Source organism: Cornus florida, unplaced genomic scaffold (assembly GCF_030987335.1).
Source record: "Cornus florida cultivar Cherokee Brave unplaced genomic scaffold, ASM3098733v1 CherokeeBrave_3.0.0_Hap2_Chr03, whole genome shotgun sequence".
Classification (NCBI taxonomy): Eukaryota; Viridiplantae; Streptophyta; class Magnoliopsida; order Cornales; family Cornaceae; genus Cornus; species Cornus florida.
In genome coordinates this window covers 1,023,966-1,048,903 of record NW_026775573.1, presented here as the reverse complement: position 1 = coordinate 1,048,903, position 24,938 = coordinate 1,023,966, and the positions used below count along the sequence as shown (strand labels likewise).

At 33.5% G+C, this 24,938-nt stretch overlaps 2 protein-coding genes across 2 annotated transcripts; both read left to right on the top strand.

The window, feature by feature from the left end:
• The first annotated feature begins 13,154 nt into the window (after positions 1 to 13,154).
• LOC132300919 (ERAD-associated E3 ubiquitin-protein ligase HRD1-like) lies at positions 13,155 to 13,823 on the top strand. Its single transcript, XM_059798226.1, has one exon. The coding sequence runs from the start codon at positions 13,155 to 13,157 to the stop codon at positions 13,821 to 13,823; it is 669 nt and encodes a 222-aa protein (XP_059654209.1).
• Positions 13,824 to 24,041: 10,218 nt separating this feature from the next.
• Positions 24,042 to 24,710, top strand: LOC132300918 (ERAD-associated E3 ubiquitin-protein ligase HRD1-like). Its single transcript, XM_059798225.1, has one exon. It carries the CDS (start codon positions 24,042 to 24,044, stop codon positions 24,708 to 24,710), a length of 669 nt encoding a protein of 222 aa, XP_059654208.1.
• Positions 24,711 to 24,938: the final 228 nt, after the last annotated feature.

Here is a 24,938-nt window from a genome sequence, read left to right as displayed (position 1 = left end):
AATAAAACTAGATCTAATTAAAATTATACTAACATACATACATATATATATATATATATATCTAGGGTTTAGATTAAAGAAGCTGAAAAACATAAGTTTTCGATAAAGAGGTAGTTGGCGACGACGACAGTGGCCACCATTGAACCCAATATTGCAACTGGGCCCGTTAGCAGACTCCATTTCCGATTTATCATCTTCTTCTCCTCTCTCTCTCTCTCTTCCAATGGCCTCGTGGGTGTAGTTTATAGTAGTATATGATTTTGTGATCTGGCATGCCTTTTTCAAATCCTATAACCAAACAGTCATTAGCTAAGACGAAGCAATTACTGGGTCACAGTCCATAGGCTATAAATAACTTTCGGGTTGGGTTGGGCTTCTACATAATCTAAGCAACACTAGTCCATCAACAAACTAGTAGAGCCACAACAATACAAAATTAATTAATTTTATAATATAAACTTCTGTACAGTAAAAACAATCGCATCTACAAATAGAGGTCTAAGTTAAAAATAAAGTACACAAAATCATCTGTGAACTAAAAAAAAAAATGCTTTATTTTTCTAATATAAAGCTAATAAAAACAAAATTATGCATACAGGCACCTCTAATATTAACTATTTAGCTTGCATCTTAGGTTACAATTCTGTTTAATTCTAAAAAAAAAAAAAAAAAACTTTATGAATTCCCATTAATATGTTACATCTAGCTTTCTGATGTATTTAATTAAATTTAGTTGATTCGGATTTTTTTTTTTAATTAATATTTCATGATTCGATTAAAAAATTTAAGATATTAAATGAAATTAAAATTATATGACTTAATTTTCGATCGATCTTCGGGCAAGACCTCTATTGTAATACAAAACCATTTTAGCACTATGTAATCTCACGTGTAAACACAAAATTATAATACGCTATTTTATATATATATATATATATATATATATAAATGATTTCATTCAGGATAAAAAAAAATGATTTTAAAGCTGAGGATATGGGCATAATTCTTAGATCTAGAATTATTACTTTTAATTGCAAAATACATACCAAATATAAAAAAAAAAAAAAAAAAAAAAAAAAAACACAACCTGCACTTTTTTTTCTTTTTTTTTTTTTTTAATATATTAATGACCAATCTGGTGAAACAATTCTGCTCAACTATTGTCCAAAAATTACCCTAATTATTATTATTTTTTAAGACATTTTAGTTACTTGTTTACCACGAGTAAGTATGTAAGTGGGATTACACGAACATCAAAGAGCTCCTTTTCTAATATAACCAAAGCATTATTATAGTCTATAGAGTAACCCAACAAAAAAAAAAATCAGTTTCTCTTCCCCCTCTATACTTCTCTCTCGAAAATCAGTCTTATAGGGTGTAATAGCATTCAATTGTTCTATGAAAAAATTACTACCTTTTTACTTCTGTTGTTGCATTCTTATTCTTTTTCTTTTTTCGATTAATGAGTCAAAACCAGAAAAAAATAAATAAATTCATATGCAATACTATTGTAGTTCATCTCTTTATCAATGTCTCTATTTTACCTTCAAAATCTTTTTTAATAGCGTAATTTAATTTGTTGATGGCTCTGAGCGATTTATTATTTATTGGAGCAAATTACACCTAAGACAAAATTGAATATGATTTGAGAATCCTAATCCTTATAACCTTACTCTAATAAAATAGGGTTAAATGCAAAAAACATCCATATAGTATGTTTACAGTTCATATTGCACCCCTCTCGTGCAAAAATACAGTCCTAAACTATGACATCTATGCAAATAGGTCCTATTTATAAAAATTAGACTAAAATGCCTTTAAAAACACATTTAATAATATATATATATATATATATATATATATATATATACGTAACTAATATTTTGTGAAATTACTAAAAAAGGTAGCTACAAAAACCCTCCTCTCTCCTTTTTCTTCTTCTTCCCCCGGTCAACAGAGACCTCTCTGGCAGCCTCTTATATCTATACACTATGAAGCACTGACACTCCTCCCAGGGGCCCCGTACCAATGTCGGACACTTTTCGGACACGGACAAGTGTGTCCGAGGCTCGGGACACGTGTCCGACACTTCTGTGAAGTGTCCAGAAATTATTTTTTATTAGACACGGCTCGGACACGGGGTGGACACGGCAAGGACACGGCGGGGTATATTTTGTAATTTTTTTAAAAGATAAATGGGGTACCTAATGTAATTTTTTAGAAGTTTAAAAGTAAATTTAAAAGAAATAAAATAACAACTACAGACAGAGTACTACACAGTAAATTTATTTTCTCTCACTTCCTCTCTCAGTCTCTCATCTTCTTTAATTATCTCTGTATATATGTTTATTCATGTACATATTTAGCCCATTATAACTATGTCTCTTATGCACATCTTGGTTTGGAATTTGGATCAACTTTATTTTTCATTTATTTTCTGTTTTATCTTGTCTATATTTTTCTTATAACAAAGATGAAATTATTGAAATTAGTCATGTTATTTGTTGTTATTTTATTTGCAATTTTGTATTTATATATACCTGTTTGTTATTAAGAAAATGAAGCGTATTCCCGCCGTGTCCGAGTCCTATTTTTTTAAAATTTGCTGTGTCGCCGTATCCATATCGTATCATACCTGTATTTCGTATTAGTTTCCGTGCTTCATAGTCTATACATGACTCATTTTGAAATTTAGTCTCAAACTTAACAATTTAAAAGCTCAAGTTTCAAGGACAGTAATTTTGCAAAAAAATGGTTAATATCAGTACACATATTAGACTAGCCCTATTTCATTAGAAATAACTAACTATTTGCAATCTGGGTCCAGAAGCATGAATTGTTTAGCCCAGGTTCTGTTCAACTAAAACTTCACATATTTAATTACATTTTAACCTACTTATATATAAGTTATTACTGGGTGCTGGCCCCTCATTATTTGATTCAATATAAAGTTCAAATTGCTAATCAATAATATCATCACAGACAAGAAGGTTCGCAGTTACCACTCACAGAGAGCCACCCCAATCCAGGATTCCAACTATTAGACTCAGAAGGGGGACAACCCCGGTCTTACTCAGGAAAGTTCTCCAAGTGTCATAGCTCAGGAGCTGTCTTCCCACTCATCTTGATCTTTCTTTTTTGCGTGTGTTGTTTCTGGTTCTAAGGGAGTGAGCTAACTCCGGTAATCTCCGCTCTGGGTTTCACAGTCCTCTTAGCTTGAGTTTAGGTCCGGCTCTTTTCTACTGAATATCTTTCGTTCTTTTGTTTTGTTATATGTAAGCTTTCTTCCTTTAGTCCCTCAGCCTTCCAGCCTTCTAAGCAAGGAGTCGGCCTTCATTACCACGGTGGTTGCGGTTTTGGGGTGGAGAGTTAGGTATGGGAGGGGCATTTTTGGAAGAGTAAAATGGTAAAATGGATATTATATTAATTGAGGGGTGTTTTTGTACAAATTGAAAAGAATAGGGATGTTTTTTACACACCTTTTTAAATAGGAGGTAAAAATACTATGAAAGGTATACTTCAATGTGTTTCTTGCACTTACCCCAAACAAATACTTGTTCACTGCTTTCATCTCCCTCACCGCCCTTCAAATTTCTCTCTTTGTAAACCTAGTTACAGTTCCTCTTTTCTAGACCTAATACCCCATTCTACGATCCACCCAATAAGCTTAATTTGCTTTTGAACCTTTGTGAGGTTAGTGATCTTCTTTCCATGTTATTTAAATACGTATTCAGATCTTAATAAATTCTTTATTTTTTATCTTACTTTTTAGCAAAATCTTCAATACACACACACACACACACCTTGTTAGCACCTTGTTAGATACATGTTTGATATATTTCTTGGATAATCTGTGTAGTAGTTGAAGATGTCAAGTAATCTAAGGCTTTATGAATGGCAGTTGCGTGAAGCACTTACTCGGGATGATTTTGCATCATGGAATGATTTGGTATGACTAGGACTTGACAAATTTATCGTGGAACTACGAGTTCATAAACAATCATTCGATAATAATTCTGGAGATTTACTAAATGACATCCGGAATTCTTATTGTCGATTCATGTCTAGCGTTCTGCTACAACATGATCATATTGTACGCTCTTTCTTCTCTCGCATCCTTGTTGAGGGGGGAGTCTTGGGTTTGATTGACGAGATTAAGATTGATCAGATGCTCTCTTTTTCTCGGACTATTGCAACTCCCACTAACTTTCACGACCATTTGCTCTTGATGATTATCGATATGGCTGTGGGGGAAGGAACGGAAGTCGTCCACAAAGCGTTCTTCAATCGGATGCCAGCAAGTAAATCATTCATTGAGGCATTGGAGAAGGTGGTGATGATTGATAGTTGTTGTTCAATGGATCAGTGTATGCTGTGTTCCAAGAAGTTTAGTTTTACTGTTCGCATGACATTAGTTACTTGACTACTATAACTACCCTAAACTGAATACCAAATATATAAAAAAAATTCGGTATGACCTCCATTAAAAAGGGGTCTACAACAACCCCACAAAATACCAATAAGAGTTATAGTTTACAATACATGACCATAGCTTGCAAAATGCATACACTTCAGTATGGTTTTGAGACTTTACAAAAGTATAGCAAATATACAAAAGAGAAAAAAAAAAAAAAAAAAAAAAAAAAGATATATATATATATATATATATATATATATATATATATATATATATATATATAGTTTTCCTTAAGTTTGTGAAGGGTCTACGTCTCTTACTTCCTTCTCGAGTCCTGAAAAAAAATGTTAGATGTAATGGGGTGAGCAAATTGCTAAGTAAGTGGTGCCTAATACACACCTCTTGTGACCTCGTGAATTCAAATAATGAATAGGAATAGAGGATAGGGGTCATGCTTTGCCGGAAAAGAATATAACATAAATTCCAATTTTAAATAAACAATGCCATGCCATGATATGCAATGTCATGTATGTCGCTTTCCATTTTCAAAATTCAAATCCATCGCTTTTCAAACTGTTAATATAACCTGTCCTTTGGTAATTCCGCAGTAACATGAGAGAAGGATTGACTACTGTCCCTGACCCTTGGTACCCCAGCGGCGTCATTTGGGGCCCAGCTAGCTCAACCACGCTAGGGTGATTTCCCTACTTACCTCTAGGTTATATTAACACCTCGGCCCTTTGGTGACTTCGCGGCGACCGGGTTTTCTCAAAATCATTTCATCAAAATTCTTCTCAAAAATCCTTTTTCTTTTATTTTAAATAATTTCTCTTCATTCGTACCCACTGAAATGCATATATGTCTCATACTTTCAATGCTATTATAATAAGGGATTTTCATACAACATAATTAAACATGCCTTACAAGAAATTCTAAGAAAAATTACACATGCTTCCATACATCATTTTTTGCAAGTTAACACCCAACAGACATAAAGAATCAACACTTAGGCATGTTTTCCATGTAAATCAACGAATACACATAATTACATGCTTTATATACACAATTAAATTATTTAAGAGACAACCAACTCAAATTAAGCATGCATAACAACAATTTTAATAAAAAAACTCACAAAGGTGCAAGAAAGTGAGAATTAGAAACCCCTACCTTAAAAAAAGAATTTTCCTCACTAGATGATTAAAGCCTCAAGCTCCGACCTATCTACAAGTTCTTGGACCTTTCTCAGTCTCCTCAAACTCTCTCTGCTCACTCTCTCTTTCTCAACTCACTCTCTCTGTCCTCAAACACTCTCTTTTATAAATCTTCTCTAATTTTCTCTCTCTCCGTATTCATTTAGTGCAGTACACTACTAGGGGTGCACAAAAGAGCCGTAGAACCGGAACCGAAACCGAACCAAACCGGAACCGAAATTCCGGTTCTCACGGTTCCGGTTTCGGTTCCTAAAATAAGGAACAGTTGAGATTCGGTTCGGTTCCGGTTCCGGTCTCACGGTTCGGTTCCGGAACCGAACCGATATATATATATATATATATATATATATATATATATATATATTATATTTGATTAAATTATTAATATTACTAACCTAATTTCTAAAGCTTTAAAACAAAATATTTTAGGGCAAATCATTTCAGCCTCCCCAACTCGAAGCGCCTCCATCTCTATTCTCCTTCTGTACTCTGAACTTGCCCCCTCTCTCTCTGTCCGTCTCTCTCTGCAATTGCAAACTACAAAATCTACAACAATCAGAAGTTCAAAACCCATAAATTTCAGATCTGTCTGCAAGAAGTTCAAAAAATCAAAACCCATATCTTTCAGTTTCCATCGCCTGCTATTCTAGTTCGGGTTCGCCGCTGTTCGCAAGCTTCAGCCGTTGTCTCTCAACTCTCAAGCTTGCCCTTCTCTCTCTGTGAGACTGCTAACTTGTATGTATGGGTTTTGTTTTAATTTTTTTTTCTAAATCAACTAATCAAGGTCTATAATTCTTGATTTTGTGTATTCTTGTTTTATATATCAAGGTCTGTAATTATTGTGGCCAGAGATTTGCGTATTCTTGTTTTGTATATCAAGGTTTGTAATTATTGTGGCCAGAGATTTGCATTTGTGTATGCATATAGATATAAGGTTTGTAATTCTTGATTTTGTGTATTCTTAGTTTTGTATATCATGTCTTTAATTATTGTGACCAAAGATTTGCGAAATTGATTAACATTTCAGACAGTCAACGGTTCCTTGGAACCGAACCGGAACCGAACCGAAAATGATGATTCGGTTTGGTCCAGTTCTAGATCTCAACGGTTCGGTTCCGGTTCCATTTTTAAGAAACCGTTAAGACCGGTACCGGTTCCAATTCCTTTAGAAACCGGATCGAATCGAACCGTGTGTACTCTTATACACTTCTCAATATATAATGGCAATCCCACATACACGAAAAACTGCTCGCTATACCAAAAAAAAACAAACATCTCATTTCTATATATCAGACCAAATCCACGTGAAGCCCACATATTTTTCGGCAAACAAATCAGTTAGTGGGTCCTGTTCCATTGCCTGCTATCAGATATTGAACATATAAATATATATATAGAATGCATCTCCAAAAAAAAAAAAACCAGCATGTGTAATTTAATGGGAGCCGCCAATATCCCATCATCACCAATTCAATCTTCTTTCCTCTCTTACTTCGGCTGGCAGCCCATTATCACACCAAATTACATTTACATATATATATATATATATATCAAGGTCACTAAAACCAAATCAAGCAACTTTACTGAGACCGGCCAATGAAACATTACCAATTCTAAACCTTTTCTACTAAAGTCGGCCTCTGCTCCATTTCTCCTTCCACTACTTCAATCAGATGCAATCAAAAAAATATAATATACCTATGAACAATTTGTGACAATTATCAAACCCATTAGCACCATACGATATATATATATATATATATATATATATATATATATATATATATATATATATAAAATTATACCTCTACAAAATTAAAGATTTACCAATTCCTAAATTCAAGACCCAATATCTCTAATAATCAATCTTTAAGAATTAGAAATCAAAAAAATAAATTAAAAACATCCTGAAAATCCGAATTGTCACAACTACCATGCTCGCACGTCTATCATGAAAATTGTATTGTTGATTGGCTGCAGACAAGTCACTTCTGCCCAATTTGTCGTACTCTATTGCCACCTTGAAGAATGACTATTATTATTTGTAGATGTAGGTCGGATGAAAGAGACTACATAAAGGTGTAATAGCCATTCAATTTTTTTATGAAAAAATTACTATTTACGTCTGTTGTTGCATTCTTATTCTTTTACTTCGATTTGTTATTTATTTACCATTAATGAGTCAAAACCAAATTTTTAAAATTAAAAAAATATATATGTATGCAATGTGTCTCTTTTTCAATCCATACGACGACGACGAAAGTGGACACAATTGAACCCAATTTTGCAACTGGGCCCGTTAGCAGGCTCCATTTCCGGTGTATCATCTTCTCCTCTCTCTCTTCCAACTACGTTGTGGAATTTGTGATCTGGCATGCCTTTTTCAAATACTAGGCTATAAATACTTTCGGGTTGGGCTGGGCTTCTACATAATCTTAGCAACAGTAGTCCATCAACAAACTACTAGAGCCACAACAATACAAAATTAATTAATTTTATACTATAAACTTATGTAAACATGTCCACATAAGAAGAAAAAAAATTACAGACAGGAGAATTTTGAATGTCTCACCACTAAACACTAAATTATAATACGCTATTATATATATATAGTAAAATGATTTTAAAGCTGAGGACATAGGCATAATTCTTAGATCTAGAATTATTACTTTTAATTGCTCAATACATAATAAATATATATATATGTATAAAAAAAAATTAAAAAAAAAACCAGCACATTTTAAAAAAAATATATATTAATGACCAATGTGGTCAGACAATTCTGCCCAACTATTGTCCAAAAATCACCCTTATTAGTATTTTTTTTAAAAGATGTTTAGTTACTTGTTTACCACGGGTAAGTATGTAAACGCTAAAGCGTTCCTTTTCTAACGTAACCAAAGCATTATTTTAGAGTAACTCAACCAAAAAAAATCAGTTTGTCTTCACTCTCTATACCTCTCTCTCTCTCTCTCAAGTCGTCTTATAGGGTGTAATAGCATTCATAGAGTGTAATAGCATTCAATTGTTCTATGAAAAAATATACTATCTTTTTACTTTTGTTGTTGCATTTTTATTCTTTTCTTTTTTTCGATTAATGAGTCAAAACTAGAAAAAATAAATAAATTAATAAATTAATATGCAATACTATTGTAGTTCATCTCTTTATCAATGTCTTTCTTTTACCCTCAAAATCTCTAGAACTTTCTGGACCGGATATGTCTCTTTTTATTATAACCATGCCCCAAAAATTATGTTAAAGACATCCATGTTCAGTTTTTGACTTTCATTGTTAGTTCACTCCTTACATAGTTCCTATTGAATACCTCTCTTTCTATATATATATATATATGCCACTGCTCCTATTTCCTTCTTTAGTTCTTCACCCTGCAATCAAACTAAGAAAATAAAGTTATAATCCCGAAATTTGTGCATCAAATAAAGATGCATAACCAAGGGAGTAAATTTGTTTTGCTATTCAGCAGTTAATTGTAATTCATCTCTTTATCAATGTCTTTCTTTTACCCTCAAAATCTTCATAACTTTTTGGACCGGATATGACGTCTCTCTTTTCATTATAACCATGTCCCAAAAATTATGTTAAAGACATCAATGTTCAATTTTTGGCTTTCATTATTTCTTCCCTTAGTTTTCTAACAATAAAATTGACATTACTTTTTTGGCTTCTCAACCAGGCAGAGATAAGAGGTGGTTCAGAGTAGATTGTATTTATAATTCTTTCTTATTTTTGTTCATCCCCCTGTTACCACAAAAACAGAAAGAGATTAAAGCAATTTTCAAATTTTTAACTCCTCTTCCCACCCACATAGTTGCCTTTTCTTCATTTTCTACGTAAACTGTGAAGCATGTGAGGGCATTCATATAGTAACGTGCTTTTCACCATTCATTTCCACTCGATATGTTGGTTCCATTTCAAATAGCCACCATGAAATAGCAACTAGACACACAAGCAAATGTATCAGCGTCAGCTTTATTCAAATTTTTGCTTGCATGTCAAGTTATGGTTGGCTGAGACCATGTAATAATTTCTGGTTGAAGAGTTGTAAAACCATACACTGACAGAACATATGGACTACTGCTACTCTCATGGCCAAGTTTCTCTGTACTTTCAACTTTCAATCACTGGCCTTTCATGTCACTTAAACAGGCAAGTGTTTCAAAAAATTGACATTAAACAATAAATTCAATATCAGTACCAAATAAGTGGCTCTTCATAACTAAATCTCTTAATAGACTATCTAACTTCACACACACATTCACAAACAAAAAGGCATGGCAGAGTGATATTTTTCTTATGTAAATTCACTGCCACCAATATAACCAAATATAAAAACAAGAACACTAAGAAATGTATCAGTATCCAGCGGCTAATAGGAAATAAAGCAACAAATAGCAAGGCAAAAGAATGTGCTCTACATACCAAACAATTCACAGAATAAACCAATATCAATCCCAAAATCGAGCTAAATTTAGCTCCTTTTGATAAAAAAGAATCTACCACATTCAATGGGACATCATGAAAAGTGAAAAAAAAAAAAAAAAAGTGTTTTCCACTGCCATGTAAATACATACCAATCAGAAGCAAATCCCTTTTCCATTCTAGTGCCAATGAAACCATGAATAAAGATAATGATTCACACCCACCTCATGCTCCAATTCTCAATCCAAAAAGCCACCAAAGATGAGGAAAGAGAAGGATTGTGGAAGAGTACATTCAGAGCAAGAGCAATAAAGCAGAAGAGAAGCCAAGGGAGAAAGAAGAAGAAGAAACAAACATGGAAGAGATTGGAACTGGTCACGGGACTAGCAGGCATCTTTTTTTTTGGGTTAAAATTAGCAGGCATCTTTCCTCTGCAGGAAGTCTACAATTGGATTAAATCTGTTTTAGTGAGGACTCATATTTACTGGTCTAGCATTTTTGTTCTCCATAAAGCTGTCATCACTGAGCTTAACTATATTTTCAGAAGATATTTTTTGGACAGGAACTGAGCTGAAAAAACATGGAGCTAAAATTGCTAGCACTACAATATTTAAGCCAAAAATCATACTAGCATTTGGGTGAAGACTTACTTCGTTAAGACTCAGAGTTCCTGGGATTTGAAGATTATGCAAACAAGTTGATGGCTTCAGTTCAAAGGGCCTAGCTACGCAATTCATCAAATGCAAGGCCTGCAATGGATCTTCTTCTACCTACTTATGGCCGCACGACCAATTAAATGGTCCTCTCTGCAACAGAATCTCTGAAAGCTGCTGGCTCGCTCTCCATGGGACTAATTACCAAGCAAACCAAAGTCTTGGGGTATTTCATGTTCACTGCCCCATCTCCTTCATTTCATTAACCAACACCATCATTCCATTCTACCTCCATCTCCCATTGTATTGTGTGTTCTCTAATTAGTTTTTTTTGTGTGTTTAACACAGCGTTGTATATTTTCCACCAATTGTACTACCAACTGTTATTTTTATTTAATTTTGAACCCTATTTTTCTTGTGTTAGGTAAGTATTTGCACACCTTTCATAATATTTCACAAAATTGTTGCGACTCAAACACAATAAAAATTGTATAGCTGAGCGAGATGTTTTGTCATTTTCAATGAGCGAATATATAACACCATCTAATATATAGTTTAAATTTTGGGTTGATAGCAAATTTTCTTTTAATTACACTTAGTATTTCAGTTAAATTCAGTACTAAATTCTGTGTGCCGTGAAATGCCCATATGAGTGGAATTGGGCACGTTGTATATTATATTTAATATTTAGAGAATAATATTTTTACATATAAAATCAATGTTTATGAGGGTATAAATATAAATATGAAAATAAATAAGTGACAACGTATGTAGAGAAATATATTTTTGGAATGAGGTTAAATTAATAAAATACGTATATAGAATTTAAGGAAACTTTTTTTTTTTTTTTAATTTATTTTTATAAGACGTTTAGTTACTCGTTTACCACACGGGTAAGAATAACACCAAAGCGTCCCTTTTCTAACATAACTAGTATAAATAATATTATGTATTTTTTTTTCTTTATTTTTAATAAACTGACGTGCAAATATAATTCCTTATAACCTTAGAATTCATTTATCACTCTAAAACCTAATAAAAACTACTTGTCCACCGCCTCTCAGCCTTCAATTTGTTCTCATTGTAAACCTAATTAAGTAGCTAATTCGGAAAAGCTAAAGCTAACCCATAGTTCTCTCCGTCTCAAATCGCATTCTTCAATTTCAGGTAAATCATGATTACTTCTGTTGTTGCATTCTTATTCCTTTTTTTTCCCCGATTAATGAGTCAAAACCAGAAAAAAAAAATAAAATAAAATAAAAAATTTGTATGCAATACTATTGTAGTTCATCTCTTTATCAATGTCCTTCTTTTACCCTCAGAATTTTCATAACTTTTTGAACCGGATATGACGTCTCTCTTTTCATTACAACCATGTCCCAAAAATTATGTTAAAGACATGTTCAATTTTTGGTTTTCATTATTTCTTTCCTTAGTTTTCTAACAATAAAATTGACATTACCTTTTTGGCTTCTCAACCAGGCAGAGATAAGAGTGGTTCAGAGTAGATTGTAATTATAATTCTTTCTTATTTTTGTTCATCCCCCGTTACCACAAAAACAGAAAGAGATTAAAGCAACTTTCAAATTTTTAACTTCTCTTCCCATTTTAATTATTTAAATACATTAATATTTTTTTATATGTTTAAATACTTATTAAACACAATATTAAATACTATAATATTTAATCATGTGCGACTAGTAATAATAAATGTTTAAAAATTTGACAAAAAAAGGATGGAAACCTTAGGATTCCAGTATTCTTCTTTATTTTTTATAAACTACCATATAAATATAATTCCTTGTAATCTTAGGATTCCACGACTCTTATAAATTCCAAGTGAAAAAAGGATTTTTACCTGACTAAAGGTTAATTTGGTTACATTATAACTAAGGGTAAAAAAGAGGATTTTAAATCTAATTAGCAATTGTTTTCCTAGTATTATTAGTATTGGACTATTGTCACACAGCTTATATAATATACACACCACACTGGCCCCTTGCGTTTCTGTCCTCTTTCTGAAGTTATCTCTCTTCAAAAGCGGAGCACTATAAAAGCTGCCCTCTTCTTCCATCCCTTCTCTACCATCTAAACTCCAAATCAGTCGTTGCTCATTCGGAGAAGCCAAAGACAACCTATACTTCTCTTTGATCGGGTTGAGGTAAATCATAATTACGATTATTTCAAATCCAATTTCGGTAGGATCTGATTATTTTTTGTTTGTTCTTCTTTTTAAATTTGGAATTTTTTTTTTTTTTATTTTTATTTTTTTTTTATAGTGTAATTTAATTTGTTGATGGCTGGCGAGCAATTTGTTATTTATTCCAGCAAATTACACCTAAGACAAAATTGAATATGTTTTGAGAATCTGAATTGTCCACCGCTTTCATCTCTCACCTCTGAACTTTTCTGTGCAGTACTTAAAGAAGATGTCAAGTAATCTAAGTCTTCATTCATGGGAGTTGCGTGAAGGATCACTTATTCTGGACGATTTTGTATCATTGAATGATATGGTAAAACTGGGACTTGAGAAGCTTGTCGTGGAACTACGAGTTCATCAACTGGAATTCGATAATAATTCTGGAGATTTACTAAATAACATCCGGAAAATTTATCTTAGACCCATGCCTTATGGCATTCTGCGGCGACATGATGATATCTGGCGCCATTTCTTCAATCGTATCCTTCTTGAGGGGGGAGTTTTGGGTTTGACTGATGAGATTATGATCGAAAAGATGATCTATTTTTCTCGTACTATTATTAAGAGTACAATTACTAGTACAGGTACAACTCGCAGTAACATCCAAGACCCTGTGCCTTTAATGATTATCGTAATGAGGGTGGAGGAAGAACCGGAAGTCGTCCACACATTCGTGCCAGCAAGTAAATCATCAATTGAGGCATTGGACAAGGTGGAGGTGGATAGTTCTTGTTCTATGGATCAGTGTGTAATATGTTTGGAAAAGTTTAGTTTTGGTGTTGGCATGGAATTGGTCACTCGAATGCCATGCTCCCATGTCTATCATGGAGATTGTATTGGTCATTGGCTGCAATTGAGTCATTACTGTCCGATTTGTCGCTTTGAGATGCCAACATGAACAAGAATATATTATGGAGATTGTATTGGTCATTGGCTGCAATTGAGTAATTACTGTCCGATTTGTCGCTTTGAGATGCCAACATGAACAAGAATATATTTTTATTATTATTTACGTAATGTAACGTAGATTGGATGAAAGAGACTGCATAAGGCAGAATAGCATTCATATGGTGTAATAGTTCTATGAAATAAATACTTCCTTTACTTCTGTTGTTGCATTCCAGTTTGACCCGGATACAATGTTCGTTTTGCATTCTTGTATTTGATATGATAACATGATGAAATGATGAATTAGAGAAAAGATTTAATTGAATTTGGTCCTGTGTTGGTTCAACAATTTCAAGAACTTCATTGATGTTGACACAAATTACTTGGTAACATTCAATGGTTTAATAACATACATGAAATAGTTCCCAGCCTGACAAAAACTTGTACTAGAAACATTCAATGGTTTAATAGGCCTCCCAGAAATTCCTCGTAACTGACCAAAACATCAAGTTCTCAGCTGCCACAATCTGTGTCCAATCAACCGTGTGGAAGCTCGCTCCTTCTGACGTGTTGGAGGGACCTATAGGGACAGGAACCGCAGAAGTTGCATTGTGGTAGGATGTATAACACATACCACAAGACGTTAAAACTCCTCAGGCTATTAAGGGTATGTTTCTTATACACAATAGATGTGGTCATGTTTTATTTGATACAGGCGCTATACATTCATTTGTGTCTAGTTCATTTATTGTATTATCTGGGATGACACATAGTTATGTGATCGACCTCATAATATTGCTACACCTATAGGTGCTACTTCTATTTTGCATAAAAGTGATGGGCCTCTGACACTAAATATTGATAGACTTAGATTTTGGTAACATTCAATGGTTTAATAACATATATGAAATAGTTCCCAGCCTGACAAAAACTTGTACTAGATATGCCAACTCTAGACATATCTGACCTGAGATGCCAACCCTAGTAACGTTTCTTTTTGTGGTTTTGATGGCACGAATACCTCAACTTCCGATGTGATTGAAGAGCATGTTGTAGGGCAACATCGACTTTCGCACCTTCTCGAAACAATGAGTCATACAATTGACAAACCGCGTTGACCCCTCCACCTTTCTCTCAGGCTCACTATCTTCCCAATCACTCCCTGGACTGGCAGCCTCTTCCTCTTCGTCTTCTACTTCATCCTCTCCAATATCAAACTTCCCATTCTCCAAAGCACTAGACTCACTCGATACATTGAATGTTGTCAATGGACATATAACAGCTTTGGCACTGGAGCTAAGAAGGCCTTAATTAGAGATGGAGTAGCCCCACATTTACCCGTGCAAATTATAATCCTATCCCTCCAAGCTCCGGCCTGCAAGTTTCCACAAGATACAATGCAATGCTTAAATCAGCAGAAGAAAATTCAGCGATACTTTTGAAGAACTGACTTTTAGATTAATAATAGCTTCATTCACATATAACTTTTCTACTGAATATCTTTCTTTCTTTTGTTTTGTTATGTCAGCTTTCTTCCTTTAGTCCCTCAGCCTTCCAGCCTTCTAAGCAAGGAGTCGGCCTTCATTACCACGGTGGTTGCGGTTTTGGGGTGGAGGGTTAGGCACGGTAGGGGCATTTTTGGAAGAGTGAAAGGGTAAAATGGGTATTATATTAATTGAGAGGTATTTTTGTACAAATTGAAAAGAATAGGGATATTTTTTGCACATCTTTTTTAAATAGGAGGTAAAAATGCTATGAAAGGTATACTTCAAGAATGTTTCTTGCACTTACCCCAATAAAATACTTGTTCACTGCTTTCATTTCCCTCACCGCCCTTCAAATTTCTCTCTTTGTAAACCTAGTTACAGTTCCTCTTTTCTAGACCTAATACCCCATTCTACGATCCACCCAATAAGCATAATTTGCTTCTGAAATTTTGTGAGGTTAGTGATCTTCTTTCCATGTTATTTAAAATTTTAAATACGTATTCAGATCTTAATAAATTCTTTATTTTTTATCTTACTTTTTAGCAAAATCTTCAATATATACACACACACACACACCTTGTTAGATACATGTTTGATATATTTCTTGGATAATTAGTGCAGTAGTTGAAGATGTCAAGTAATCTAAGGCTTTATGAATGGCAGTTGCGTGAAGCACTTACTCGGGACGATTTTGCATCATGGAATGATTCGGTACGACTGGGACTCGACAAATTTATCGTGGAACTACGAGTTCTTAAACTATCATTCGATAATAATTCTGGAGATTTACTAAATGACATTCGGAATTCTTATTGTCGATTCATGTCTAGCGTTCTGCTACAACATGATCATATTTTAAGCTCTTTCTTCTCTCGCATCCTTGTTGAGGGGGGAGTCTTGGGTTTGATTGATGAGATTAAGATTGATCAGATGCTCTCTTTTCTTAGACTATTGCAACTCCCACTAACTTTCACGACCCTTTGCCCTTGATGATTATCGATATGGCTGTGGGGGAAGGAACGGAAGTCGTCCACAAAGCGTTCTTCAATCGGATGCCAGCAAGTAAATCATTCATTGAGGCATTGGAGAAGGTGGTGATGATTGATAGTTGTTGTTCAATGGATCAGTGTATGCTGTGTTCCAAGAAGTTCAGTTTTACTGTTTGCATGACATTAGTTACTTGACTACTGTAACAACCCTAAGCTGAATATTAAATATATAAAAAAAAATCGGTATGGCCTTCGCTAAAAAGGGGTCTACAACAACCCCACAAAATACCAACAAGAGTTATAGTTTACAATACATGACCATGGCTTGCAAAATGCATACACTTCACTATGGTTTTGAGACTTTACAAAAGTGTAGCAAATATACAAAAGATAGCAATATATATATATATATATATATATATATATAGTCCTCCTTAAGTTTGTGAAGGGTCTTCATCTCTTACTTCCTTCTTGAGTCCTGAAAAAAAATGTCAGATGTAATGGGGTGAGCAAATTGCTCAGTAAGTGGTGCCTAAGACACACCTCTTGTGACTCCGTAAATCTAAATAATGAATAAAAATAGAGGATAGGGGTCATGCTTTGCCGGAAAAGAATATAACATAAATTCCAATTTCAAATAAACAATGCCATGCCATGATATGCAATGTCATGTATGTCGCTCCCCATTTTTAAAATTCAAATCCATCGCTTTTCAAACTGTTAATATAACCCGTCGGATTGGCTACTGTCCCTGACCCTTGGTACCCCAGCGGCGTCATTTGGGGTCCAGCTAGCTCAACCACGCTAGAGTGATTTCCCTAGTTACCTCTAGGTCATATTAACACCTGGGCCCTTTGGTGACTTCGCGACGACCGAATTTTCTCAAAATCATTTCATCAAAATTCTTTCCAAAAATCCTTTTTCTTTTATTTTAAATAATTTCTCTTCATTCGCACCCACTGAAATGCATACATGTCTCATACTTTCAATACTATGATAATAAGGGATTTTCATACAACACAATTAAGCATGCCTAACAAGAAATTCTAAGAAAAATTACACATGCTTCCATACATCATTTCTTGCAAGTTAACACCCAATAGATATAAGGAATCAATAATTAGGCATGTTTTCCATGTAAATCAACGAATACACATAATTACATGCTTTACATACATAATTAAATTATTTAAGAGACAACCAACTCAAATTAAGCATGCATAATAACAATTTTAATTAAAAAAAACTCAAAAAGGTGCAAGAAAGTGGGAATTAGAAACCCCTACCTTAAAAAAAAAAAATTCATCACTAGATAATCAAAGCCTCAAGCTCCGACCTATCTACAAGTTGTTGGACCTCTCTGTCTCCTCAAACTCTCTCTGCTCACTCTCTCTTTCTCAGCTCACTCTCTCTGTCCTCAAACACTCTCTTTTATAAATCTTCTCTAATTTTCTCTCTCTCCGTATTCATTTAGTGCAGTACACTACTGAATATATAATGGCAATCCCACAGACACAAAAATTGCTCAATATACCAAAAAAGAAACATCTCATTTCTATATATCAGACCAAATCCACGTGAAGCCCACAGATTTCTGGGCAAACAAATCAGTTAATGGGTCCTGTTCCATTGCTTGCTATCAGATATTGAACATATAAATATATGTAGAATGCATCTCCAAAAAAAAAAATCAGCATGTGTAATTGAATGGGACCCGCCAATATCCCATCATCACCAATTCAATCTTCTTTCCTCTCTCACTTCGGCTGGCAGCCCATTATCACACCAAATTACATTTATATATATATATATATATATAAAGGTCACTAAAACCAAATCAAGCAACTTTACTGAAACCGGCCAATGAAACATTACCAATTCTAAACCTTTTCTACTAAAGTCGGCCACGGCCCTCCGCTCCATTTCTCCTTCCACTACTTCAATCAGATGCAATCAAAAAATATAATATACCTATGCACAATTTTTGACAATTATCAAACCCATTAGCACCATACGATATATAATATATATATATATATATTATACCTCTACAAAATTAAAGATTTACCAATTCCTAAATTCAAGACCCAATATCTCTAATAATCAATCTTTAAGAATTAGAAATCAAAAAAATAAATTAAAAACATCCTGAAAATCCGAATTGTCACAACTACCATGCTCGCACGTCTATCATGAAAATTGTATTGTTGATTGGTTGCAGACAAGTCACTTCTGCCCAATTTGTCGTACTCCATTGCCACCTTGAAGAATGACTATTATTATTTGTAGATGTAGATCGGATGAAAGAGACTACATAAAGGTGTAATAGCCATTCAATTTTTTTATGAAAAAATTACTATTTACGTCTGTTGTTGCATTCTTATTCTTTTACTTCGATTTGTTATTTATTTATTATTAATGAGTCAAAACCAAATTTTTAAAATTAAAAAAATATATATGTATGCAATGTGTCTCTTTTTCAATCCATGCGACGACGACGAAAGTGGACACAATTGAACCCAATTTTGCAACTGGGCCCGTTAGCAGGCTCCATTTCCGGTGTATCATCTTCTCCTCTCTCTCTTCCAACTACGTTGTGGAATTTGTGATCTGGCATGCCTTTTTCAAATACTAGGCTATAAATACTTTCGGGTTGGGCTGGGCTTCTACATAATCTTAGCAACAGTAGTCCATCAACAAACTACTAGAGCCACAACAATACAAAATTAATTAATTTTATACTATAAACTTATGTAAACATGTCCACATAAGAAGAAAAAAAATTACAGACACGAGAATTTTGAATGTCTCACCACTAAACACTAAATTATAATACGCTATTATATATATATATAGTAAAATGATTTTAAAGCTGAGGACATAGGCATAATTCTTAGATCTAGAATTATTACTTTTAATTGCTCAATACATAATAAATATATATATATATATGTATAAAAAAAAATTAAAAAAAAAACCAGCACATTTTAAAAAATATATATATTAATGACCAATCTGGTCAGACAATTCTGCCCAACTATTGTCCAAAAATCACCCTTATTAGTATTTTTTTTTAAAGATGTTTAGTTACTTGTTTACCACGGGTAAGTATGTAAACGCTAAAGCGTTCCTTTTCTAACGTAACCAAAGCATTATTTTAGAGTAACTCAACCAAAAAAAAATCAGTTTGTCTTCACTCTCTATACCTCTCTCTCTCTCTCTCTCAAGTCGTCTTATAGGGTGTAATAGCATTCATAGAGTGTAATAGCATTCAATTGTTCTATGAAAAAATATACTATCTTTTTACTTTTGTTGTTGCATTTTTATTCTTTTCTTTTTTTCGATTAATGAGTCAAAACTAGAAAAAATAAATAAATTAATAAATTAATATGCAATACTATTGTAGTTCATCTCTTTATCAATGTCTTTCTTTTACCCTCAAAATCTCTAGAACTTTCTGGACCGGATATGTCTCTTTTTATTATAACCATGCCCCAAAAATTATGTTAAAGACATCCATGCTCAGTTTTTGACTTTCATTGTTAGTTCACTCCTTACATAGTTCCTATTGAATACCTCTCTTTCTATATATATATATATGCCACTGCTCCTATTTCCTTCTTTAGTTCTTCACCCTGCAATCAAACTAAGAAAATAAAGTTATAATCCTGAAATTTGTGCATCAAATAAAGATGCATAACCAAGGGAGTAAATTTGTTTTGCTATTCAGCAGTTAATTGTAATTCATCTCTTTATCAATGTCTTTCTTTTACCCTCAAAATCTTCATAACTTTTTGGACCGGATATGACGTCTCTCTTTTCATTATAACCATGTCCCAAAAATTATGTTAAAGACATCAATGTTCAATTTTTGGCTTTCATTATTTCTTTCCTTAGTTTTCTAACAATAAAATTGACATTACTTTTTTGGCTTCTCAACCAGGCAGAGATAAGAGGTGGTTCAGAGTAGATTGTAATTATAATTCTTTCTTATTTTTGTTCATCCCCCTGTTACCACAAAAACAGAAAGAGATTAAAGCAATTTTCAAATTTTTAACTCCTCTTCCCACCCACATAGTTGCCTTTTCTTCATTTTCTACGTAAACTGTTAAGCATGTGAGGGCATTCATATAGTAACATGCTTTTCACCATTCATTTCCACTCGATATGTTGGTTCCATTTCAAATAGCCACCATGAAATAGCAACTAGACACACAAGCAAATGTATCAGCGTCAGCTTTATTCAAATTTTTGCTTGCATGTCAAGTTATGGTTGGCTGAGACCATGTAATAATTTCTGGTTGAAGAGTTGTAAAACCATACACTGACAGAACATATGGACTACTGCTACTCTCATTGCCAAGTTTCTCTGTACTTTCAACTTTCAATCACTGGCCTTTCATGTCACTTAAACAGGCAAGTGTTTCAAAAAATTGACATTAAACAATAAATTCAATATCAGTACCAAATAAGTGGCTCTTCATAACTAAATCTCTTAATAGACTATCTAACTTCACACACACATTCACAAACAAAAAGGCATGGCAGAGTGATATTTTTCTTATGTAAATTCACTGCCACCAATATAACCAAATATAAAAACAAGAACACTAAGAAATGTATCAGTATCCAGCGGCTAATAGGAAATAAAGCAACAAATAGCAAGGCAAAAGAATGTGCTCTACATACCAAACAATTCACAGAATAAACCAATATCAATCCCAAAATCCAGCTAAATTTAGCTCCTTTTGATAAAAAAGAATCTACCACATTCAATGGGACATCATGAAAACTGAAAAAAAAAAAAAAAAAAAAGTGTTTTCCACTGCCATGTAAATACATACCAATCAGAAGCAAATCCCTTTTCCATTCTAGTGCCAATGAAACCATGAATAAAGATAATGATCCACACCCACCTCATGCTTCAATTCTCAATCCAAAAAGCCACCAAAGATGAGGAAAGAGAAGGATTGTGGAAGAGTACATTCAGAGCAAGAGCAATAAAGCGGAAGAGAAGCCAAGGGTGAAAGAAGAAGAAGAAACAAACATGGAAGAGATTGGAACTGGTCACGGGACTAGCAGGCATCTTTTTTTTTGGGTTAAAATTAGCAGGCATCTTTCCTCTGCAGGAAGTCTACAATTGGATTAAATCTGTTTTAGTGAGGACTCATATTTACTGGTCTAGCATTTTTGTTCTCCATAAAGCTGTCATCACTGAGCTTAACTGTATTTTCAGAAGATATTTTTTGGACAGGAACTGAGCTGAAAAAACATGGAGCTAAAATTGCTAGCACTACAATATTTAAGCCAAAAATCATACTAGCATTTGGGTGAAGACTTACTTCGTTAAGACTCAGAGTTCCTGGGATTTGAAGATTATGCAAACAAGTTGATGGCTTCAGTTCAAAGGGCCTAGCTACGCAATTCATCAAATGCAAGGCCTGCAATGGATCTTCTTCTACCTACTTATGGCCACACGACCAATTAAATGGTCCTCTCTGCAACAGAATCTCTGAAAGCTTCTGGCTCGCTCTCCATGGGACTAATTACCAAGCAAACCAAAGTCTTGGGGTATTTCATGTTCACTGCCCCATCTCCTTCATTTCATTAACCAACACCATCATTCCATTCTACCTCCATCTCCCATTGTATTGTGTGTTCTCTAATTAGTTTTTTTTGTGTGTTTAACACAGCGTTGTATATTTTCCACCAATTGTACTACCAACTGTTATTTTTATTTAATTTTGAACCCTATTTTTCTTGTGTTAGGTAAGTATTTGCACACCTTTCATAATATTTCACAAAATTGTTGCGACTCAAACACAATAAAAATTGTATAGCTGAGCGAGATGTTTTGTCATTTTCAATGAGCGAATATATAACACCATCTAATATATAGTTTAAATTTTGGGTTGATAGCAAATTTTCTTTTAATTACACTTAGTATTTCAGTTAAATTCAGTACTAAATTCTGTGTGCCGTGAAATGCCCATATGAGTGGAATTGGGCACGTTGTATATTATATTTAATATTTAGAGAATAATATTTTTACATATAAAATCAATGTTTATGAGGGTATAAATATAAATATGAAAATAAATAAGTGACAACGTATGTAGAGAAATATATTTTTGGAATGAGGTTAAATTAATAAAATACGTATATAGAATTTAAGGAAACTTTTTTTTTTTTTTTTTAATTTATTTTTATAAGACGTTTAGTTACTCGTTTCGTTCCTTTTCTAACATAACTAGTATAAATAATATTATGTATTTTTTTTCTTTATTTTTAATAAACTGACGTGCAAATATAATTCCTTATAACCTTAGAATTCATTTATCACTCTAAAACCTAATAAAAACTACTTGTCCACCGCCTCTCAGCCTTCAATTTGTTCTCATTGTAAACCTAATTAAGTAGCTAATTCGGAAAAGCTAAAGCTAACCCATAGTTCTCTCCGTCTCAAATCGCATTCTTGAATTTCAGGTAAATCATGATTACTTCTGTTGTTGCATTCTTATTCCTTTTTTTTCCCCGATTAATGAGTCAAAACCAGAAAAAAAAAAATAAAATAAAATAAAAAATTTGTATGCAATACTATTGTAGTTCATCTCTTTATCAATGTCCTTCTTTTACCCTCAGAATTTTCATAACTTTTTGAACCGGATATGACGTCTCTCTTTTCATTACAACCATGTCCCAAAAATTATGTTAAAGACATGTTCAATTTTTGGTTTTCATTATTTCTTTCCTTAGTTTTCTAACAATAAAATTGACATTACCTTTTTGGCTTCTCAACCAGGCAGAGATAAGAGTGGTTCAGAGTAGATTGTAATTATAATTCTTTCTTATTTTTGTTCATCCCCCCGTTACCACAAAAACAGAAAGAGATTAAAGCAACTTTCAAATTTTTAACTTCTCTTCCCATTTTAAATTATTTAAATACATTAATATTTTTTTATATGTTTAAATACTTATTAAACACAATATTAAATACTATAATATTTAATCATGTGCGACTAGTAATAATAAATGTTTAAAAATTTGACAAAAAAAGGATGGAAACCTTAGGATTCCAGTATTCTTCTTTATTTTTTATAAACTACCATATAAATATAATTCCTTGTAATCTTAGGATTCCACGACTCTTATAAATTCCAAGTGAAAAAAGGATTTTTACCTGACTAAAGGTTAATTTGGTTACATTATAACTAAGGGTAAAAAAGAGGATTTTAAATCTAATTAGCAATTGTTTTCCTAGTATTATTAGTATTGGACTATTGTCACACAGCTTATATAATATACACACCACACTGGCCCCTTGCGTTTCTGTCCTCTTTCTGAAGTTATCTCTCTTCAAAAGCGGAGCACTATAAAAGCTGCCCTCTTCTTCCTTCCCTTCTCTACCATCTAAACTCCAAATCAGTCGTTGCTCATTCGGAGAAGCCAAAGACAACCTATACTTCTCTTTGATCGGGTTGAGGTAAATCATAATTACGATTATTCCAAATCCAATTTCGGTAGGATCTGATTATTTTTTGTTTGTTCTTCTTTTTAAATTTGGAATTTTTTTTTTTTTTTATTTTTATTTTTTTTTTATAGTGTAATTTAATTTGTTGATGGCTGGCGAGCAATTTGTTATTTATTCCAGCAAATTACACCTAAGACAAAATTGAATATGTTTTGAGAATCTGAATTGTCCACCGCTTTCATCTCTCACCTCTGAACTTTTCTGTGCAGTACTTGAAGAAGATGTCAAGTAATCTAAGTCTTCATTCATGGGAGTTGCGTGAAGGATCACTTATTCTGGACGATTTTGTATCATTGAATGATATGGTAAAACTGGGACTTGAGAAGCTTGTCGTGGAACTACGAGTTCATCAACTGGAATTCGATAATAATTCTGGAGATTTACTAAATAACATCCGGAAAATTTATCTTAGACCCATGCCTTATGGCATTCTGCGGCGACATGATGATATCTGGCGCCATTTCTTCAATCGTATCCTTCTTGAGGGGGGAGTTTTGGGTTTGACTGATGAGATTATGATCGAAAAGATGATCTATTTTTCTCGTACTATTATTAAGAGTACAATTACTAGTACAGGTACAACTCGCAGTAACATCCAAGACCCTGTGCCTTTAATGATTATCGTAATGAGGGTGGAGGAAGAACCGGAAGTCGTCCACACATTCGTGCCAGCAAGTAAATCATCAATTGAGGCATTGGACAAGGTGGAGGTGGATAGTTCTTGTTCTATGGATCAGTGTGTAATATGTTTGGAAAAGTTTAGTTTTGGTGTTGGCATGGAATTGGTCACTCGAATGCCATGCTCCCATGTCTATCATGGAGATTGTATTGGTCATTGGCTGCAATTGAGTCATTACTGTCCGATTTGTCGCTTTGAGATGCCAACATGAACAAGAATATATTATGGAGATTGTATTGGTCATTGGCTGCAATTGAGTAATTACTGTCCGATTTGTCGCTTTGAGATGCCAACATGAACAAGAATATATTTTTATTATTATTTACGTAATGTAACGTAGATTGGATGAAAGAGACTGCATAAGGCAGAATAGCATTCATATGGTGTAATAGTTCTATGAAATAAATACTCCTTTACTTCTGTTGTTGCATTCTTCTTC